Source organism: Typopeltis vanoorti, chromosome 7 (genome assembly GCF_054136105.1).
Source record: "Typopeltis vanoorti isolate ZY-2024b chromosome 7, IOZ_Tvanoo_1.0, whole genome shotgun sequence".
Lineage (NCBI taxonomy): Eukaryota > Metazoa > Arthropoda > Arachnida > Uropygi > Thelyphonidae > Typopeltis > Typopeltis vanoorti.
The window spans coordinates 140,286,441-140,304,005 of record NC_143555.1 but is presented as its reverse complement, the minus strand read 5'-3'; the positions used below and the strand labels follow the sequence as shown (position 1 = coordinate 140,304,005).

The following is a 17,565-nucleotide window of genomic DNA, read 5'->3' as shown; positions in this document are numbered from 1 at the left end:
TCAGCAGATAGTAGGAGAGGAAATAATGATAGAGTGCATACTGGTATAGTAGGTCAAAGGGCCATCAGTTGACCTGTTTGCCCCCCAGGGGCGTTTCTAAAACGGTCGTTGATTTTTCACTTTAAAAAAAAGGAAAAATCCTAAAAAGGAAACATGTAACAAAACAAACAAAAAAAAGTACAGAGAAAAGCAAAAATTGAAAGGTAAACTTAGAGGTGGAGGAAGGAACTGCACCGCCTCGCTGTAAGCCTTCGCCGCTCGGGTTCTCAGGTCCTCTCCTACCTGTGATAGCTGAAACCGGTGAAGCTGTGTACAGAAACCACACAAGGTGGTTACTGTGTCTTTCTTTTGTTGTGGGCAGTTATTATTCTTTTGGCCACCTCACTTCCCTTGCCTAGTTCCCATGTCTAGTTTGCAGAGAGCTATGAAGAACGCCGAAGTTGCCTCCTTGTCTAAATCCTGGGCTACTTCTACCTGCTCAGGGGTGATTTTGCTGATGTCATCAACGAAAATGTCACCCCATTTTGCGCTGACGATGTCAGATCCATGTTCCCCTGTGAGGAGGAGGAGTTCAGGTTCTCCTATTTTTTTCATCGCGTCTTTGAATTTTTCCGCCATCCCTGGGATACCTCTGATGAGATGGCTGAGAGTCTCCCCTGCTTTCGCGTGAGGGACTTCTGGGTGGGCGGTCTCAGATACTTTTGCTGTTTTGGGCGTTACCAACTCTTCTTCCTGTGGGCTTAATGGCCGTTTGGAGGTGTTGGTGTTCACCTCCATCTTTCCTATCTATATCATCTGTATTAGTATCTATATTTATTGTTGGTTTCAATAGCGACTGTTTCTTCTTGTTGGATTTTACTGCTTGTGGAAGTTTTTTTTCCCTTTCGGTTTTTCTTAGACGTAGAGGTATGGATTTCTGTTATATCAGGAGCAGCCTCGAAAGGAGGAGAAGCTTCCTGTGGTGTGTCATTTCCATTGCTTGGTGGAGTTGCTGGCGTGATTGCACCACCCATCCTCTCAGCAAGGGTTCTGGATGGGCATGTGTCCACTTTGTGGTCAATGAACCCACATTTCAGGCAAGATGACTCACAGTTTTCTTGGTTGTGGCCTGCTTTGAGGCAGTTTTTGCATTTCACTCTAGGACAGTCTGCCCCAGGGTGAGTGAAGGCACCACATCTAAAAGATTGTTTTATGACACCAGGGTAGTTTATCATTACTCTGGCGGATCCAACAATAATGAATAATGAAGTTGGGAACGGGTGTTTTCATCTCGAGGGAGATGTGGACTTCACCCAACTTCCATTTGGGGTTTTCTACTTCATTTAGGACTTCCACCTTGTGTACAACGCCACATTTCCCGAATATTTTGTGGATAATCTTTACATCGGTTTCAATATATTCTAAAGGGAATCTGGGGATTCTAAGTAGTTTGGTAATGCTACCTACCAAAAATGGAACTATCGTTTTTCCATTACACTCGAATCCTGCAAGTAGTTTGTTCACTCCTTACTACTACTTGGAAGCGGCCACCACCAAAGGGAGTAAAACCAAAAATCTGCTCAGCGCCGACGCTTTCGATGAGGGCTTTGGCCAAACATCGAGATCGTAGGTCAGCTTCTACTTCGATCCCAAGGGTCCGCATACGCGGCAAAGCCATGGCTGGTGAGGAGGGGAAGGCTAAGCTATTCCCACCACCGAGTGTGTTATTCTTTCCCCAGTTCGGGGTTTATTCTGCATCTGTAGTTTATTATCAAGTGCCTCTATGAGACGCTTTGTCGATAATAACTGAGCTAACATATACTACAATCTGCAATTGCTAATCACCTATGAGAAAAGTCACAAAGATGAACGCTAATCACACTACAGAAATGATGCTGTGAAGTCCTTATCCTTATAATAAGGACTGGCTTAAAGGGGAGAAGCAAGAATGCTTTTCATATTCCCCGTTATCTGTAGCGGACAGTGTAGGGATAAGGTTATTGAGCTATTATTAAAGCTCTGATCATGGCAGGAGGGTAACAGCAATAGCCGAGCCTCGGTTAGAGCTTCATTAGCTACAGCATTGCTATCCATTACCCTCCAAGGGTATTGGATTGAATGAATCAATCACCGCATCTCACGGTCGATTGATTCACACCGATCCTGTGAAGTATTCTTCTGTTTATTTTATTAAATACATATCTGATTTACTTTATGGTATATTAGGTATTTATTTCTTTAAAAATGTTAATTTTAGTTTAATTATTTATTCTATTTATATTTTAATTTGTTTTATAAAATATTTCATTTTTTCATATTAATTAAAAAATTAACAGAAGTTGTTTTTTAATTTTATGTCTTTAGTATTTTTAATAGGCTATTGTTTAATTTTATCTATATATCATTTATATTTATTTGTTTTTATTTATTTCAATTATATTTGAAGCATGTAATTTTTTTCGAGTTTGTGTATAACAGTGAATGAGGTATATAATAGTTTAATTTGAGAATACTTTATTTGTCAGAATGATTTTCATCCTTGAAATAAAAAAAATAGTTAGAGCTTTGTTTTGTCCTTTTGTTCATTTATGATTCCCAAATATATGACTTAGTGATGACACATGCATAATATTTTTAATAATAATTAAATTTTGATAACGTTTACACATTATTAATGTTAGAAAAATTCTTGCTACTTTCTTTACATTGAAAACCTGTTCTTCTGATAACAAACTATGAAAAAAAAAAGTCATTTGGGGAGCACCGAATATTTATTAGCAGATTGACTGGAGCAGGTACAGATGTATTAGTGAACCGGAGCCATTGCCACCAATGAGTGCATTAATACACGTCAAAAATAACTTTATTATAAGTCCACTTATTCACAATATTTCGTTGATATATTTTTGGTTAACATATATCTATATATAATTTATTGATATAATTCATTCTACTTAAAAAATCTCAGGGACATTGTTCATCAATCAAATTGATTCAAGCACTATAGGCGCAATATTTTGATTTTCAGAGGTAAAAAGATTCCTGAGATTTTAGATGGTGTGCATAAAATTTTGGTAATAAAATAAAGAAAACAGTACATATAAATTAATATAGTGCATATAAATTAATATAATTTTATATATAATTTAATACAATTTTAATAAATTAAATTTTAGAATCATTTTAATATTAATTTCAAAATTAAATCAAATTAACAATAATAACACATTTTATGTGTCGCCTGCTATTATTGAGTTGGTAAACAAAAATATGTGCTATTAATAAGTGCGCATGGTTTCTACGTCATATCTTCCGGTATGTAAACAGCAAATCAGAGAACGACAGTGAGAGTTATGGGAATTATTTAGAACAGAAAAAAAAAAGCAAAATTCTTTAAAAGTTCATTTTATTTTTTTAATATTCGAACAAAATTATCTTTAAATCCAAGATATTAAGACTGCAATATCGTATTTGTGTAATGCTGTATGATGATGATGAATATTTCAATTGATAATGCAACGTAGTTTTAATATCATGGATTTTAATATTTTGTAGGCATAAATTAGGATCGTGCACGTGCGCATTTCAGCAATGTAGAGCGATGCTCATAGGATCACTGATCAATGCGGCAAAAAAATTAGGATTTTATTTCCGATAGGTTGGAATTAAATGATAAACACTCAGCGAACTATTTCTTGTAAGACAGAAAGCAAAGGCACAGTAAATTTGATTCAATGTCCCTGTTGTTTTTTAAGTTACAGAGGTATTTAGAAAAATCTCTTGCATTAAATATTTATATGAAGTTAACGCTAATAAGAAATAATGTTCATCGTTTTTTGCTGCATTTTTTGATACACATTTGTAATTACTTATTTATCATACATACACACGTGCTTTTTGATCATTTTGATCACTGATCTCCGAAACTGGAAGGCTGAGATTTCGCAAAAAATAATACATCTTGAGGTCACATATATCTAAATACAAGTGTCTCTAAAGTGGAACTAGTTTGATAGTTCGACCTCTGGTGGTCAGAGGTGGAAACTACACCCGGGAAGGAACAGGGTAAAGGAAAGGGGAAAGGGGATAGAGAATAAAACACAGACGAGGGCCGATGAAGGATGAGACATGACCTTGACATGTAGAAATTGTCGAATTGGGACATGGATATAATCAAGGTGGAGAAATGACTACTTTATTTTCCCCACTGTTGGAAAAGACCAGCACGTTCGCATCGGCAATTGGTACCCCACAGGTTACATCGGCAAGAGGAGTTCTGACAGCAGTCATTGGGTCGTCCATCGCAGCTGCCTGATCGGCGAATGCAGCTCCGTCTAACGGGGGAAAAAGGAATTTTATAAGAAATATGAGAATAATAATAAGAAGAAATTGAAATAAATACACTAAATAACATAACTAATGACGATGAAAAGTTTACTTCTTTTCTTAATATTATTATTATATAAATTAAATTTGATAATAACACTCACTTTTCAGATCTCATCAATAGATTTTCCAGATTTTCATTGTAATCATCTGATGGACTACTGCGCTCTGAAATTAATAAATTTATTTTTATTTCTTTGTCTAAAAAATAAATTCTATTTCATTTCATTGTTATTTAATCTGTGAGTTCTCCCTTATTTAACAGAGTTCAATTCTAACGCATATTATAATTCCGCTTTGACAGGAAGATTTATATCAATATTTGTATTTCGGATCTATACTAGAAAATTTGTCAACCTATTTCTTTTACACGAGATAATTTTAGTCGAAAAATCAATTCAGAATTGTTTCAACGTAGAGTACATTCATAAATGTCATATGTGTTCCATGCTTCACATATCGATTTAATCAACTGAATCGACGTCAAAAATATTTTGCATTTTAATTTTATTCTTATTTTATTTTTATTTTATTTAAATATTTCTTTTATTGTTTATTATTTATTTTATATTTTTCTACTTTATCTTTTGTTTTATCTTAGCTTTTAATCCATGGTTTTTATCATTGTATTAAATAATTCCTATAATTTCTAATTCGGTATATTTTGTTTTATATTTATTAAGTAAGTTCGTGTTTAGATCAATAAACATATCATGAAAAATAAACTTAAACCCTGCTCATCAACCTTTTACACAGTTGTATTCTTTATTGAAATCTTCACCAGATGAACACCAGATGGCTCTTAATGCTATCATTTCTTTTCCGCAATGTAACTATCTTGGAGTCACAATGGCCTCTATCTCAATAATAATAACAACAAAGAAAACATAATTTCCTTCTGAGAACGTAAGACAGGAAATATGTGTGAGCAGCCAGCTAATCTTAAAGATAAAATGGAACAATTTATTTGCCGATATTTCGCAACCTTCAACTAGGCATCTGTGGTGCCCTCACCAGCTATATAAATTGGTGCAATAAAGAAGTACACAGCTTACAAGATATTAGTGAGTTAGAGCTATACCTGGATACCACAGTTTCTTCCAGTAGCTTAGTACACATGCTGATGACGGAGATATAAAAGGAATGCAACTATTTATTTCTGTAGATGAAGAACATTAAGGGGAAAATCACATAAAAAAAAGATGGAAGTAAATTGCCTTCTATATCATGTCATACTGCAATAAAAGAGTCTTATAAAGCCAACAGCAATTATCAGATACGTATATTAAGCCACGGTAATATATTTAAACCAGGATGTAATGGATGCAGGGTCATCATATTTGTCTATTATCTAATCCGAGAAAATCGAAGCTTAACTTTGGCGTATTGGCATATGCCAGTTTTACATAAACGCGCATGCGCCACCTCTCAAAGAAATAACAAGTAGTAATGTGTACTTACACCTAAATGAATTCGAATTATATGACTAAGCGAATGTTTAATTAAATTAATAATTGCACAGTATTTTCACGAGCAAATTGGATGTAATTAAATACATAAATTTTTAATAATAGTTTCAAAAATGATTATTACTATTTAACTAATTAGAAGCAATGCTTATTAATTGACTCCAAGATTTAGAAATTTCCCTATATATATATATATACCAAAATTAATTTAATAGCTTATTATTATTTACAATTTTAACTATTTCTTTACTATTAAAATAAGATTGAGTTCTTTACTGGTAAAATAGTTTAGATATTAAAATAAATGATGTAGGTTAGTTCAATTAATATTAAACTATTAACGTCAGTTATTTGATTAATAAAATGCAATAAACGTATTTCTTCCTATTTCTAGTTTTTTTCTTAATAAACTAAAATTAATTATTAAAATATACAAATTATCTATAAGTTTTTATAGACATGTAAATCGATATCTTACCTATTGGAGGATAGGGCACAGCAGCCAACGCCCCAACCAACAAAACAGACAAAACTACAGCAAAGATGATGTGCTTCATTGCTCAAAGAAGCAGATGTTGTCAGGGCAACCAGACAATGATAATCTGCAAAAACAAATATAGTTAATACAAGTATGTCTGGAATGATGTCGTTGTGAATATAAATTACGTACTTATCGAAGTAAATGCAAATCATCACAAAAATAATTCGTTAGCATAATCCACACCTCTACCTCATGATTTATCATAAGTACTTATATTAATATATTAAAATACCATAATTATATTAATATATTAAAATGTCCTTATAAGGACTGGCTTAAAGGGACGAAGCAAGAATGCTTTTCATCTTCCCGGTTATCTGTAGAGGACAGTGTAGGGATAAGGTGTTATTGAGCTATTAAAGCTCTGATCATGGCAGGAGAGTAACAGCAATAGCCGAGCCTCAGTTAGAACTTCATTGGCTACAGCATTGCCATCCATTACCCTTCAAGGGTATTATTTTATTAATCGCCGCATCTCACGGCCGATTCCACAAGTTCTTAAGTTCTTAAAAGAACTGGGCGATGGACTGAGTCCTTGACTCTTTATCCCGTCATCTGAATGAAGAAAATCTGTGTAGATGGGGTGTTATCGAGCTAAAAATATCTAGTCATGGCTAGGTAACGGCAATAGCCGAAGCCTCAGTTAAAACTTCATGGGATACAGCATTTCCATTTGTTACCTTGGAAGTCCTCATTCCCGATTCCACAACTACATGAAATGAATAATAAGTAACACAAATATTTTAAAATAAAAAAAGGTGTGACAGTAATGTATACCGTCTAGTAAGCAAATATTAATAAATTCTTTCTAAATAATTTTAAAAGGCATAGAATTATTTATATATTATTTTTTAATTATTAAATCAAAATATAAACTGATAATACGTTCAAGAATCACTTGAAAAAGCAACGAAATATTCTATGAACTTCGAAATTTATTAAGATTTTACCCAGACGCATTTCATTTAGGTTTGAAACTTGCCTGAAACGTGATGAAATATGATGTTATTTGTTCTTTTTCTATTACAGTCGAAGTATTTAAGACTACGATACCCATGTTGTTGTTATTATTTGGAATTATGATCCACATCAACTGAAGATGCGAGGCTAGTGCAATATGTTCACTAACTGCATGTATTCTTTTGGCTGTTTGTCGGTTTGTAGCATGAAAAACCCGAGGTTCTTTGAGTGAAAACCTGACACTTCCAAATGAGAAAGACTAATTTACCTTGAGTTGAAAAATTTGTCTCATAGACGGATTCAAACACAGTTCCTACCAACCAAACGGCATCACTGAACTTGGCCAATATGTTGTCTATGATGGCATATGCTATTCTATCCTGTTTTGGTGAAGTAAAAATTGAATCTGAATTAAGTAAGTTCTTGAACTGTAATATAAAATATGTGGTAAAAATAATAAAAATCATTTCACTACAATAATTCTATGGTAGTTTAGTTATATTCTAATACACCATTTCGTTTTCTATATAGAATAGTGTGATATTAAAAGTGAAGGAATATGAATGAGTGGGATAAGATTTTTTTTTCCTCTAAGATTTTGTTTTTGCAATTGATAGTGAGCTTTTCAAGATGTCAGGCAGATGAGTGATCTTCAACACAGCGTTCTTGCAGTTATATTTTGTGCAAGGTAAGATAAGATTTTGTCTCACTGAAATTTTCTCAGGCCCTCTCCTGTTCTCCACCCAGTGCCCGGCAGTATTCTTCCGCTTTTAAAAAGGAGATTTCCACTGTCGGTCTACACTCTGTGGTAGGAAGGGACAAGGCACGAAACGCCCTTCAAACTACAGATTAGGAAAAATCACGAATACCCCATATGATGATTTAAACTTTAAGAAACTCCTTGAAGTTTTCAAGCAGTTTTGTTGGATACCTCCTTAACTCCAAATGGCCCGGTAGGACATTTGGAGTTATAGTAATCTACCAGATTACTGAAGACGAATCAGAGGACTACCAACCTCCTGATCCACTTTCCAGCACTTCTCAAGATAACACCAGGGAGATTATGTCGCCAGCTATCGACCAGCTCCTAGTGGACCCAGTTGATTCTACAGACTATCAAGTGGTCAGTAGAAAGAAGCGTAAGAAGGAGTCTCCAGTTACAGAACCTGAAACAACAGTGTAAACAGAGGCTCAGCCCAAAGATAGCATGGTACCGATGGACGCATCGGTACAGCCCGTTGAAAGAGAAGCTTCAGGGAACACAGCTGCTCAGCGCAAAGAACGACTTCCATCAGTGATTCTAAGATCTATAGACAAATGGTCAACAGTAGTAGGGGAGGTGATGAAGAACACCAAAATCAAGTTCACCTCTGCTAAAAATTCAGATGAAGGTATCGGCATTCAACCAGAATGAGCATCGGAATACGTCGGCTTACTAAATTTATGGACGAGCTGAAAATTCCATATCATACATTCCAGCTGAAAAGCAAGAAAAACTTAAAAGTAGTCATATGAGGTCTAGTGGAAACAGTAACATCAGAGGAGATAGCCGCTGACCTCAAGTCACAAGGCTTAAAACCTATAAAAGTTTTGGGAATGTACCGTGCAGACAAACGTCCCATGCCCCTGGTTTTAGTTGAAATTAGTAAAGACCAGAGAGAAATATATGATCTAAAAATTATCTGCAACCTAGTGATTAAGACAGAGCCTCTCAGAAGGAAGACATCTGCAGGTCAATGCCACCGCTGCCAGAAGTATGGGCATGCGCAGAAGCTTTGTAGAGCAGAGTACAAGTCGTTAAATGTGGTGGCAATCACCCCTCTCATACATGTTCTAAACCACGCACTACTCCCGCAAATTGCGGTGGGCCGCACCCGGCAAATTACAAAGGTTGCTCATCCTAACCATCTAATATGTCTAAAGCTAGAGAAACATGAATCCCATCAACTCAGAAGCAGGCTACACCTCCTACACCAGAAAACCCTTTGCAAGCTTCTACAAGTAACAGATCGTACGCCTCAGTGGTTTCCTCACACACCAGATCAGTAGAAACTATACCAAGCAGTCAAAACTCCGCCGCGATGCTGCCGCCATCTTAGGAGAAATATTAACAGATTTTAGCAAATCAAATCCCAACCAGGCTGATACAAACAGATTTCTTAAAAATACCCAAGTCATATTCTCAATCATTAATGGATAATCCGCTATCACAATAAATTCCATATAGGTCGCATTCTGTAATGCTAATGGGCTCAATAACAATGTTATAGAACTTCAAGAATTTGCTTAATCACAAATTGATATCCTATTAATCAATGAAACTCATCTACTGCCCTGTCATAATCCCAAGCTGAGGAATTACTCTTTAATCAGAAATGACAGGCTCAATACCAGAGGTGGAGGCACTGCGATCTTTGCCAAGAAAAACATCCGTTACAATGAAATAAAAGAGATCCCTACAACCAATCTGAAAAAAACTGGCATAGAAATTCACACCAATAATGTAGGCATTTTGAAAATATTTTCTGTTTATAACCCTCCAGGCAGAACTCTGATCTCTCTCTCAGCTGCTTGACACTACGGAGGCAACAATAGTGGCAGGAGATCTAAATTCACAGCATCCCTTATGGAACAGCAGGTGTTACAATTTCAAAGGAAAAATCTTTCACAATTTTGCTAGGCTGAGAAATATTATCACCGCAGGTCCAAGTGAACCAACACACCATGGAACACAGGGAAGGCCTGATGTATTAGAGACAGCTATATTCAAAAACACATCTCATCAATTCCAGCTGCAAGTGATTAACGACCTCAGTTTAGACCACAACCCAGTACTTTTAAAACTGGGAGAAGATCCGGAACTCATACCCAGTCAATCCTTTACTAATTTCACAACAAAATTCAAGGCTACAATCAATACCATCATAGATTCAGTACCAAATATATCCTGTCGTGAAGAAATTGAGCGCGGCAGTCAACAACCTAGAAAACAAAATTCAAACTGGCTTAGTCGCAGCTTCCTCTGTTTCCACCCCAGCTCAAGCAAACCTACTTCCAGAAGAAATCTTTGCTCCAATCAGAAACAAAAACAAAATCAGACGCCGTTTTCACAACGCGCTATCTCATGAAGATCGCTGAGAGCTGAATAGAGCATCAAACTTACTTCGTTATGTACTAAAAGACGACAGAAATCAGCAATGGGAAAGAAAACTGTGTTCCCTAAAAGCTGAAGATAACTTTTTTATGAAAACTGGCTAAAGCTCTCCGTACAGATCGTTCCAATATCCATCCCATTCATGGAGAAAGAGGTATAGTTGATAGGGACGATGAAAAGGCAGAGGCTCTTGCAGATGCATTAGAACTTCAGTGCAGTCCCAACTATGTATATGCGGACCTGCCCTTCATTGAGAAAATCCACCGACGCGTTCGTATTGTGCTTTGTCAACCCTGTAGCCGTGAAAACATCTGTCACACTTCGCCTAAAGAAGTCTACTCAGTAGTTAGAAAACTTAATAACAAAAAAGCCCCCAGTCCTGATGAAATAACCAACAAAACAATCAAGGCCCTTCCTCACAAAGCTGTCATCATTTGGTGGCCATTATAAATGCAATTCTCAGATTAAATTATTTTCCTGCCCGATGGAAACAAGCAGACATAATCCTCATTCATAAGCCAGGAAAAGCGCTTCAATTACCACAAAGTTACAGACCCATCAGTCTCCTTTCATCTTTGGGGAAAATTGCAGAAAAAAGTCATCCTCAATCGACTTCGAGATGTGGTGAACATAAACAACATAATTTCTGAAGAGCAGTTTGGGTTTCGAAGTGGGCATAGTACTATACAACAAGTTCACGGAATTCATCACAACCGGTTTTAATTGGCGACAACATACAGGAGCTATCCATTTAGATGTTGCAAGAGCCTTCGATAAGGTTTGGCACAAAGGCCCCATCTATATTGTTCACAGCCAAAGTTCCACTATACCTTACTAAGCTGATTGACTCCTTTCTAAAAAAACGGAAATTTCAGGTCAAGTTAAGTGGACTCAAATCCTCTTCAAAAAGAATCACTGCGGGTGTTCCCCGCTGGTTTTTAACATCTTTGTTGCTGACGTCCTAGCACGATATCAACCACCATAGCTTGCTATGCGGACGACATAGCAATTCTGAGTAGATCTCTCAGACCGTACTTAGCTACGCAGCGCGTACAAACCACAGCAACAAACCTTGAAAAATGGCTCAGGAAATAGAGAATGGCTGTGAATGCCGACAAAAGCACTGTCATTCTCTTCACAAGACAGAAGGCATCCCACTACGGAGAAGTCAAACTTTTCAACACAGCTATCCCATGGAAATCCAGCACCAAATATCTAGGTATTCAACTAGATAACCGTCTCAACTTTAACTCTAATATCGATTATGCCTGCAGCAAGTCAAACTCCGCAATTATTCAACTTTACCTCTCTTCAACCGTAAAAGCACCGAAAACAAATAACGGATCTACAAAGCAATCATTAGACCCACATTAACTTATGGATCACCGGCTTCGGATCACACCTTTCCTGGCAACATCAAAAAGCTACAGGTTATCCAGAACAAATGTCTCCGTACGATATTCAATGCTCCATGGTTTATCAGAAATACTCTCCTCCACCGAGATACTGACATTCCGGATATTCACATGTTTCTCCGTGATACTGCCATTACATATTTCGCCAAAGCAGCTAATCATCCCAATGAACTCATTCGAGAGTCATCTAACTATGATGAAAACGATAGGTGGAAACATAAGCGTCAAAGCGGCTCTGCTCATCGGTACAGACGCTCCTACACTGCCCTAAAATGGGTGAGCCAGGTGCTCGATAAACTATCATAATTTAAGCTATTTTTCATAGAGATGAAGGGATTATAATCCATGGGATTGGGGTCCATCCAGCCACAAAAGTTATAAGTATAACTCGATCAGAGTCCAAAATATCCACAGTTGGTATAGATAACAAGAAAATAATTTAGGAAAGTTAATTTAATTAATTTAAGTTAATATCAGTAATATTAACTTGTGTTCTTTGAATCCTTACTCAATTACATTTTTTTGGTTTAGATTCCATTTTCAAATTTTCGTGCTATAAAAAAGTAAAACTGGATCCAAACATAACCTACGGTCTTCTCTTTTGCATTTTTATGTGAATGATTACAAACTTAACGCACTTCTAGTGAGCAGAATGGTAGTCTGATGCGAATTCGAATTCCGTCTAGCACTCAAAGAACCTGGAACTACACATAATACACTGGCCTCATAGCCTTAGCTGATTTCTCCTTTCCAGACAACAACAGTCCCATACCATGCGACGGAAGTCGTCTCCATAAGCATCCAATGTAAAGTGGAATTCGCACGGAGTCATGAAATTAACTGGGAAGAAGAGCAATATAATATTTCTTTATTTGCTGGTAGGCGCATAAAATGATGCATCATTAGTTCATATGAATTGGAAATATTAATTTCTTCATCATATCCAATTGTAAGAAGAATTATCTGCTGTGTTGTATTTTGTGTCCTTAACTTTCACTTCTTTGCAGGATTTTTGTCTGTTAATGTCAATATAGAGGTCGCTTTATAGTAAGTCATGTTTTTTTAGCTGCGCATGTGCGAATTGCGTAATTTTTATTGTTAATATACTACATTTAATTTCAGGGTATTTGTATTTTATTTTTTCCCAACAAACATTTCACGAAAAATAAATTAAACATAATTTACTTTGAATTAAACTATGTTTCAATTAAATAGAAACATAACGGCTAATAAATTTACCACGTTGCTGATGACGGAAGTAAATAAAAACTAGGGTATAAAAAATGTTCAAAAACTTTGCTTCATTTTAGATTAAGTACATTTCACAAATTGTTCTTGGTGATTTTGGCTATAATTATACATGACAGGTATTGTAGCAACATTCTTTCTTAACATCTGCACCAAATTAAAATTTTTCTAAAGACTTTTAGTATTTTCTTTAAATTATACTTTTTTTTACCAACTGTAATCAGCTTTTTAGATCGTTTACTTTTTTTATTGTACGATAATGACATGTGACATTAACGAGAAACCCAGTAGTACCAAATGAACATTTCTTAGGAACTAGAGTAATTTAGGAGCAAATTAAGGAGCAAATGAATACTACTTATTATATAATGTTCTAAAGAACGAGCTTTGTAAGAAGCTATTAGTTTGAAATCGATTGCCCGGACGAACAAAGACAACCTCAGTAAATGGGGTTAGCTTTTAAGTATCTAACAAAATCGTTATTTTAAAGAACTTCCTTGGGGATAGCATCAGGTAATAGGCTCTGGAAAGAACCACGGTGTTATTTCGTATCTAAGTGTTAGTTTTTTTTTTCTCTCTCTTTCTATCTTCATGATATCTTCGCTGACAAATAGCAGACCAGCCATTTGGCTAAAGTATCTGATATAAACTGAGAACATAACCTGGTTACAGGAGCAATCCTCTCTCTCTCTACCTTTCTCATATCATTCTTCATATAAACTTGTGGTAGATAGCAATGGCGTCGAACATATCAACAAATGCACCACCACATTTTAATGTTTAACCTACTGACTGCTGTTTTAATTCATCCGAAGATACGAGAAAAGGAAGTTATGAAAGAAATTATGTCAATATGAATTACATAAAGTCCTAGAAGTGTGTTTTACTATCAGTAGTAAAAACTATCAAATGAGACGAGTGCTTTGTTTACATTACATCCCATTCTTCACACAGATAAAAGCTATAAAAGTTGAAGAATCTGTCAGAGATTTTGTTAAAGAAATGCAAATCATACTAAGAATAAGAAATGCGTAGGTTGACATTTTAATAGCAAATAAAAGTCTTTATCGACATTTTTATTGAACCAATGGGTTTTATCGGTAGTTTTATTATAGATGTTGAAATAGTTCGATCAAGAAGTTTTATTAATAATAAAGTTTTGTACTTTCATCTGTTATTTTTAAGAGTGTGTGTTGTAACATCTTTTAAAGGCTAATTTTATTTTGTGTTGATAAATTACAATTTTGTTTCTGCTGTGCCTAATACTGGACAAATATGCATTATCAGTCCTAGACGATTCCAATAATACTAGTAATTTACTGGTTGCTGTTACAACCACTAGATGGCGTACACGAAAATTACCACAACTAACTTATATTAGGATATCGTGTGATTATTCTTAATGCAGGCATTCATATAATTTTCCTACTCTATCTGTAGCTTAGTTTGAGTATCCTCTTGATATTTTCAGTCTCGAAGAGCTACGACATCAAAGAAAATCTCAATTATCTTTGGCTTTCGTAGGATATCAGCCTTTAATGACTCTTTTGCGTTTGTATAAGGTGATATCTGGAAATGGTGTTTGCCTAATTTACATGATGTTGTCACAAGCTCGCATATAAACTCGATTCTTCTGTAGATCAATGATTCAAGGTCACAATCCAATCAGTTATTCGCGTGTGGGTTTGAAAAGTAGGAAAAATAACCGTCTTCTATCTTTCTATTGCATTTAATTATCAACCTAAGATAGTATAGCATGTTAAATTACAAAGAGCATTAGAAATTATTTTTTATCTTTATTATTCGTAAAATTTATGTACTCTGTTGATTGGTAGATATCTGAAACTTAAATTGGAACTGCTAATAAGAATTTTGTAGTGCAAACATTCCTGTTAGCTGAAGGAAGAGTGTTGATCATACTGTTAATTAGAATCACTCTAAGCAAACAAGACTTGCTGGCGTGTTTGGATAAAAGTACTCGAAGAAAAGTGAGATTCATTCAAAGGAATGAATTTTTTTTTCTCAATGATATCTGCAGAACTATTAATCAGACAAAATAAACATTATCCCTATTCAATAAATATATATATATAAAAATATTTTCGAATTCTCCTAACATCAAATACAGAAAATAGACATGGATTCTTATTAGCAGATAATATGTCGTATTCTTGAAGAACATTCAATCTACCTTGCCCGCACAAATAATAATAATAATAATAATAATAATAATAATAATAATAATAATAATAATTAAATGATACACTCATCCATCCTTTCTATTTAGCCTTGCAATTTTTTTCTTTTTCTAAAAATAAAAATTAAGTTCAAAGGCCATATAAGAATTTCAATGGGTTTCGTCAGCGATACCAAATCATAGTCCTAAATACAAATTTCATTGTTATAAGCAGACGTGGAAGAACCAGGAGTTTCTGCGTTAACTGTCAAAGGCGTAAGTTACAGAAAGAACTCCTATGGATAAGAGTTTTATGTCTGCAGATATGTGCGTGTTCAAACGGAGCCTGTTTGCTTGATTTAAATATTGAAATATTTAATTATTTAATTTAAATATTTTTCAAATATCAAGATATTTTGAAAATATTCGAATACTTTGGCGAAACGCTTGCTAAATATTACCAGAAAAGTAGTTTCTTGCAAGTTTGTATTGTAAAACATAATCAAAATTAATTTGTTAAGCCAGAGACTGCTTTCCTATAGACATCAGCAAAATATTTTTACTGATATCATCTATTGATAAGTACAATTTCGTCGTACAGCGAATCACTTCGGGTATTTTTTAAACTTATAGATGAATGTAATGGTTTAATAGCGTTTTTAAAGTAGTCATATACGTGCTTAAATAACCTAAATAAAGCAATTCTTTACGTCAGATACGCAAACGTAAATTTTAGCATATTTTTGGTAAAAGTTATTCTGTCCGTCGCATGAGTGAATGCAGCATAGAATAAATGGACGTTGGTGATAATTGAAAAGCGGATTGTCGTAAAGCGAAGCGACGTATTACCGTATGGGGGAGAGATCAATGTTTAGTCTAACAACAACAACAACAACAAACAAACAAATATAATTGTGCTAGTATTAAATATATAAAGATAATCTATAGCTCTATTAATATACTGTATGTTCTTTCCCAGCAACATATCAATTTGAAGGCTGTACTTATTAACTTTGAAATCAACTGCTATATCTGTTCTTCATATCAAAGAAAGATAAAATTGTTTTCATTAAAACCTCAAGGAATAAACATTAGAATTTTGCATATATAAAAATTGCGTTAAATTTAAAACCAAACGAGAAACAATACTAGGCATAATATCATGTCATGTTATGACGTCACACGTTACCATGACAACCTTAGTATTGCAAGAAGAGTTTCATATACCACCAATAGAGCACCTGGAAACGAACAGTCAATAGTTTTTGACTTCGTATTCGAAGTTAATTTAACTCAAATGTCGTAAGTAGTTGGAAAATCAATGCATATGAAGCCCTTCAATGAGCCTTTCGCGTAGTTGTCAAATATTCCTGATCGTAACTAACTGCATTTTATAAAATATGCGTGCTTTGAGTCATTACTGGAACTGCTTAGAGAAAAAAAGTGTAAAGGCGTATCTAGAATTGGTGTTTGCTGTAGGGAAATTGAAAGTGGGCTATTTCTGGAAAGAAAAACTTATGAGTTATAGAAACAACTCTGAAATCATTATATATGTGTGTGTACGTGTGTGTGTGTGTGTGTGTGTGTGTGTGTGTGTGTGTGTGGAAAGTTTTTTTTTTACCTTGGGTATACTATACGTTAAAGATACCAAGGAATTTTATAAACTTGGTTTTATATTTGAAATTCATATGATTCTGTTTTATAATTAATGCAAAAAATAAGTTGGAAAGAAGATTAAAATTATCGTTCTCTGCAATCAAACAGTAATTAATGGTAGTCTATGAAACAACATGATATTCTCTAATTAGCAGAATTTATCTACTTAAATAGTATAAATTTCACTAAAAGTTTGTAAATTCTGATATGTTAGTACTTATATTCCTAGCTTATAATGAAATAAATTAATTTTAGATTTTTTCTTGATTATAATTTCCAACACTATTTGTTAGTTTATATATGCAGACATAACATTCTGACGTGATGATGATGACGATGTTTGAGATTGGTAGATTGAATCAATCGACCGTGAGATGCGGTGATTGATTCATTCAATCCAATACCCTTGGAGAGTAATGAATGACAATGCTGTAGCTAATGAAGTTCTAACTGAGGCTCGGCTATTGCTGTTACCCTCCTGCCATGATCAGAGCTTTAATAGCTCAATAACACCTTATCCCTACACTGTCCTCTACAGATAACGGGGAAGATGAAAAGCATTCTTGCTTCGCCCCTTTAAG

General features: G+C 34.8%; 1 protein-coding gene across 2 annotated transcripts in view; it reads right to left on the bottom strand.

Moving 5' to 3' along the window:
- Positions 1–2,737: 2,737 nt before the first annotated feature.
- The window catches only part of LOC150105130 (xibalbin-1-like), a 64,850-nt gene continuing 50,022 nt past the window's right edge, over positions 2,738–17,565 (bottom strand). For both annotated transcript variants that reach the window (XM_090396166.1, XM_090396167.1), the window contains 3 exons: positions 6,313–6,436; positions 4,470–4,533; positions 2,738–4,313 (listed from right to left, as the gene is read on the bottom strand). In XM_090396166.1, the coding sequence (XP_090252292.1) occupies positions 4,175–4,313; positions 4,470–4,533; positions 6,313–6,391 (282 nt within the window). In that variant the 5' untranslated portion in view covers positions 6,392–6,436 and the 3' untranslated portion in view covers positions 2,738–4,174. The remainder of the gene's footprint in view (positions 4,314–4,469; positions 4,534–6,312; positions 6,437–17,565) is intronic.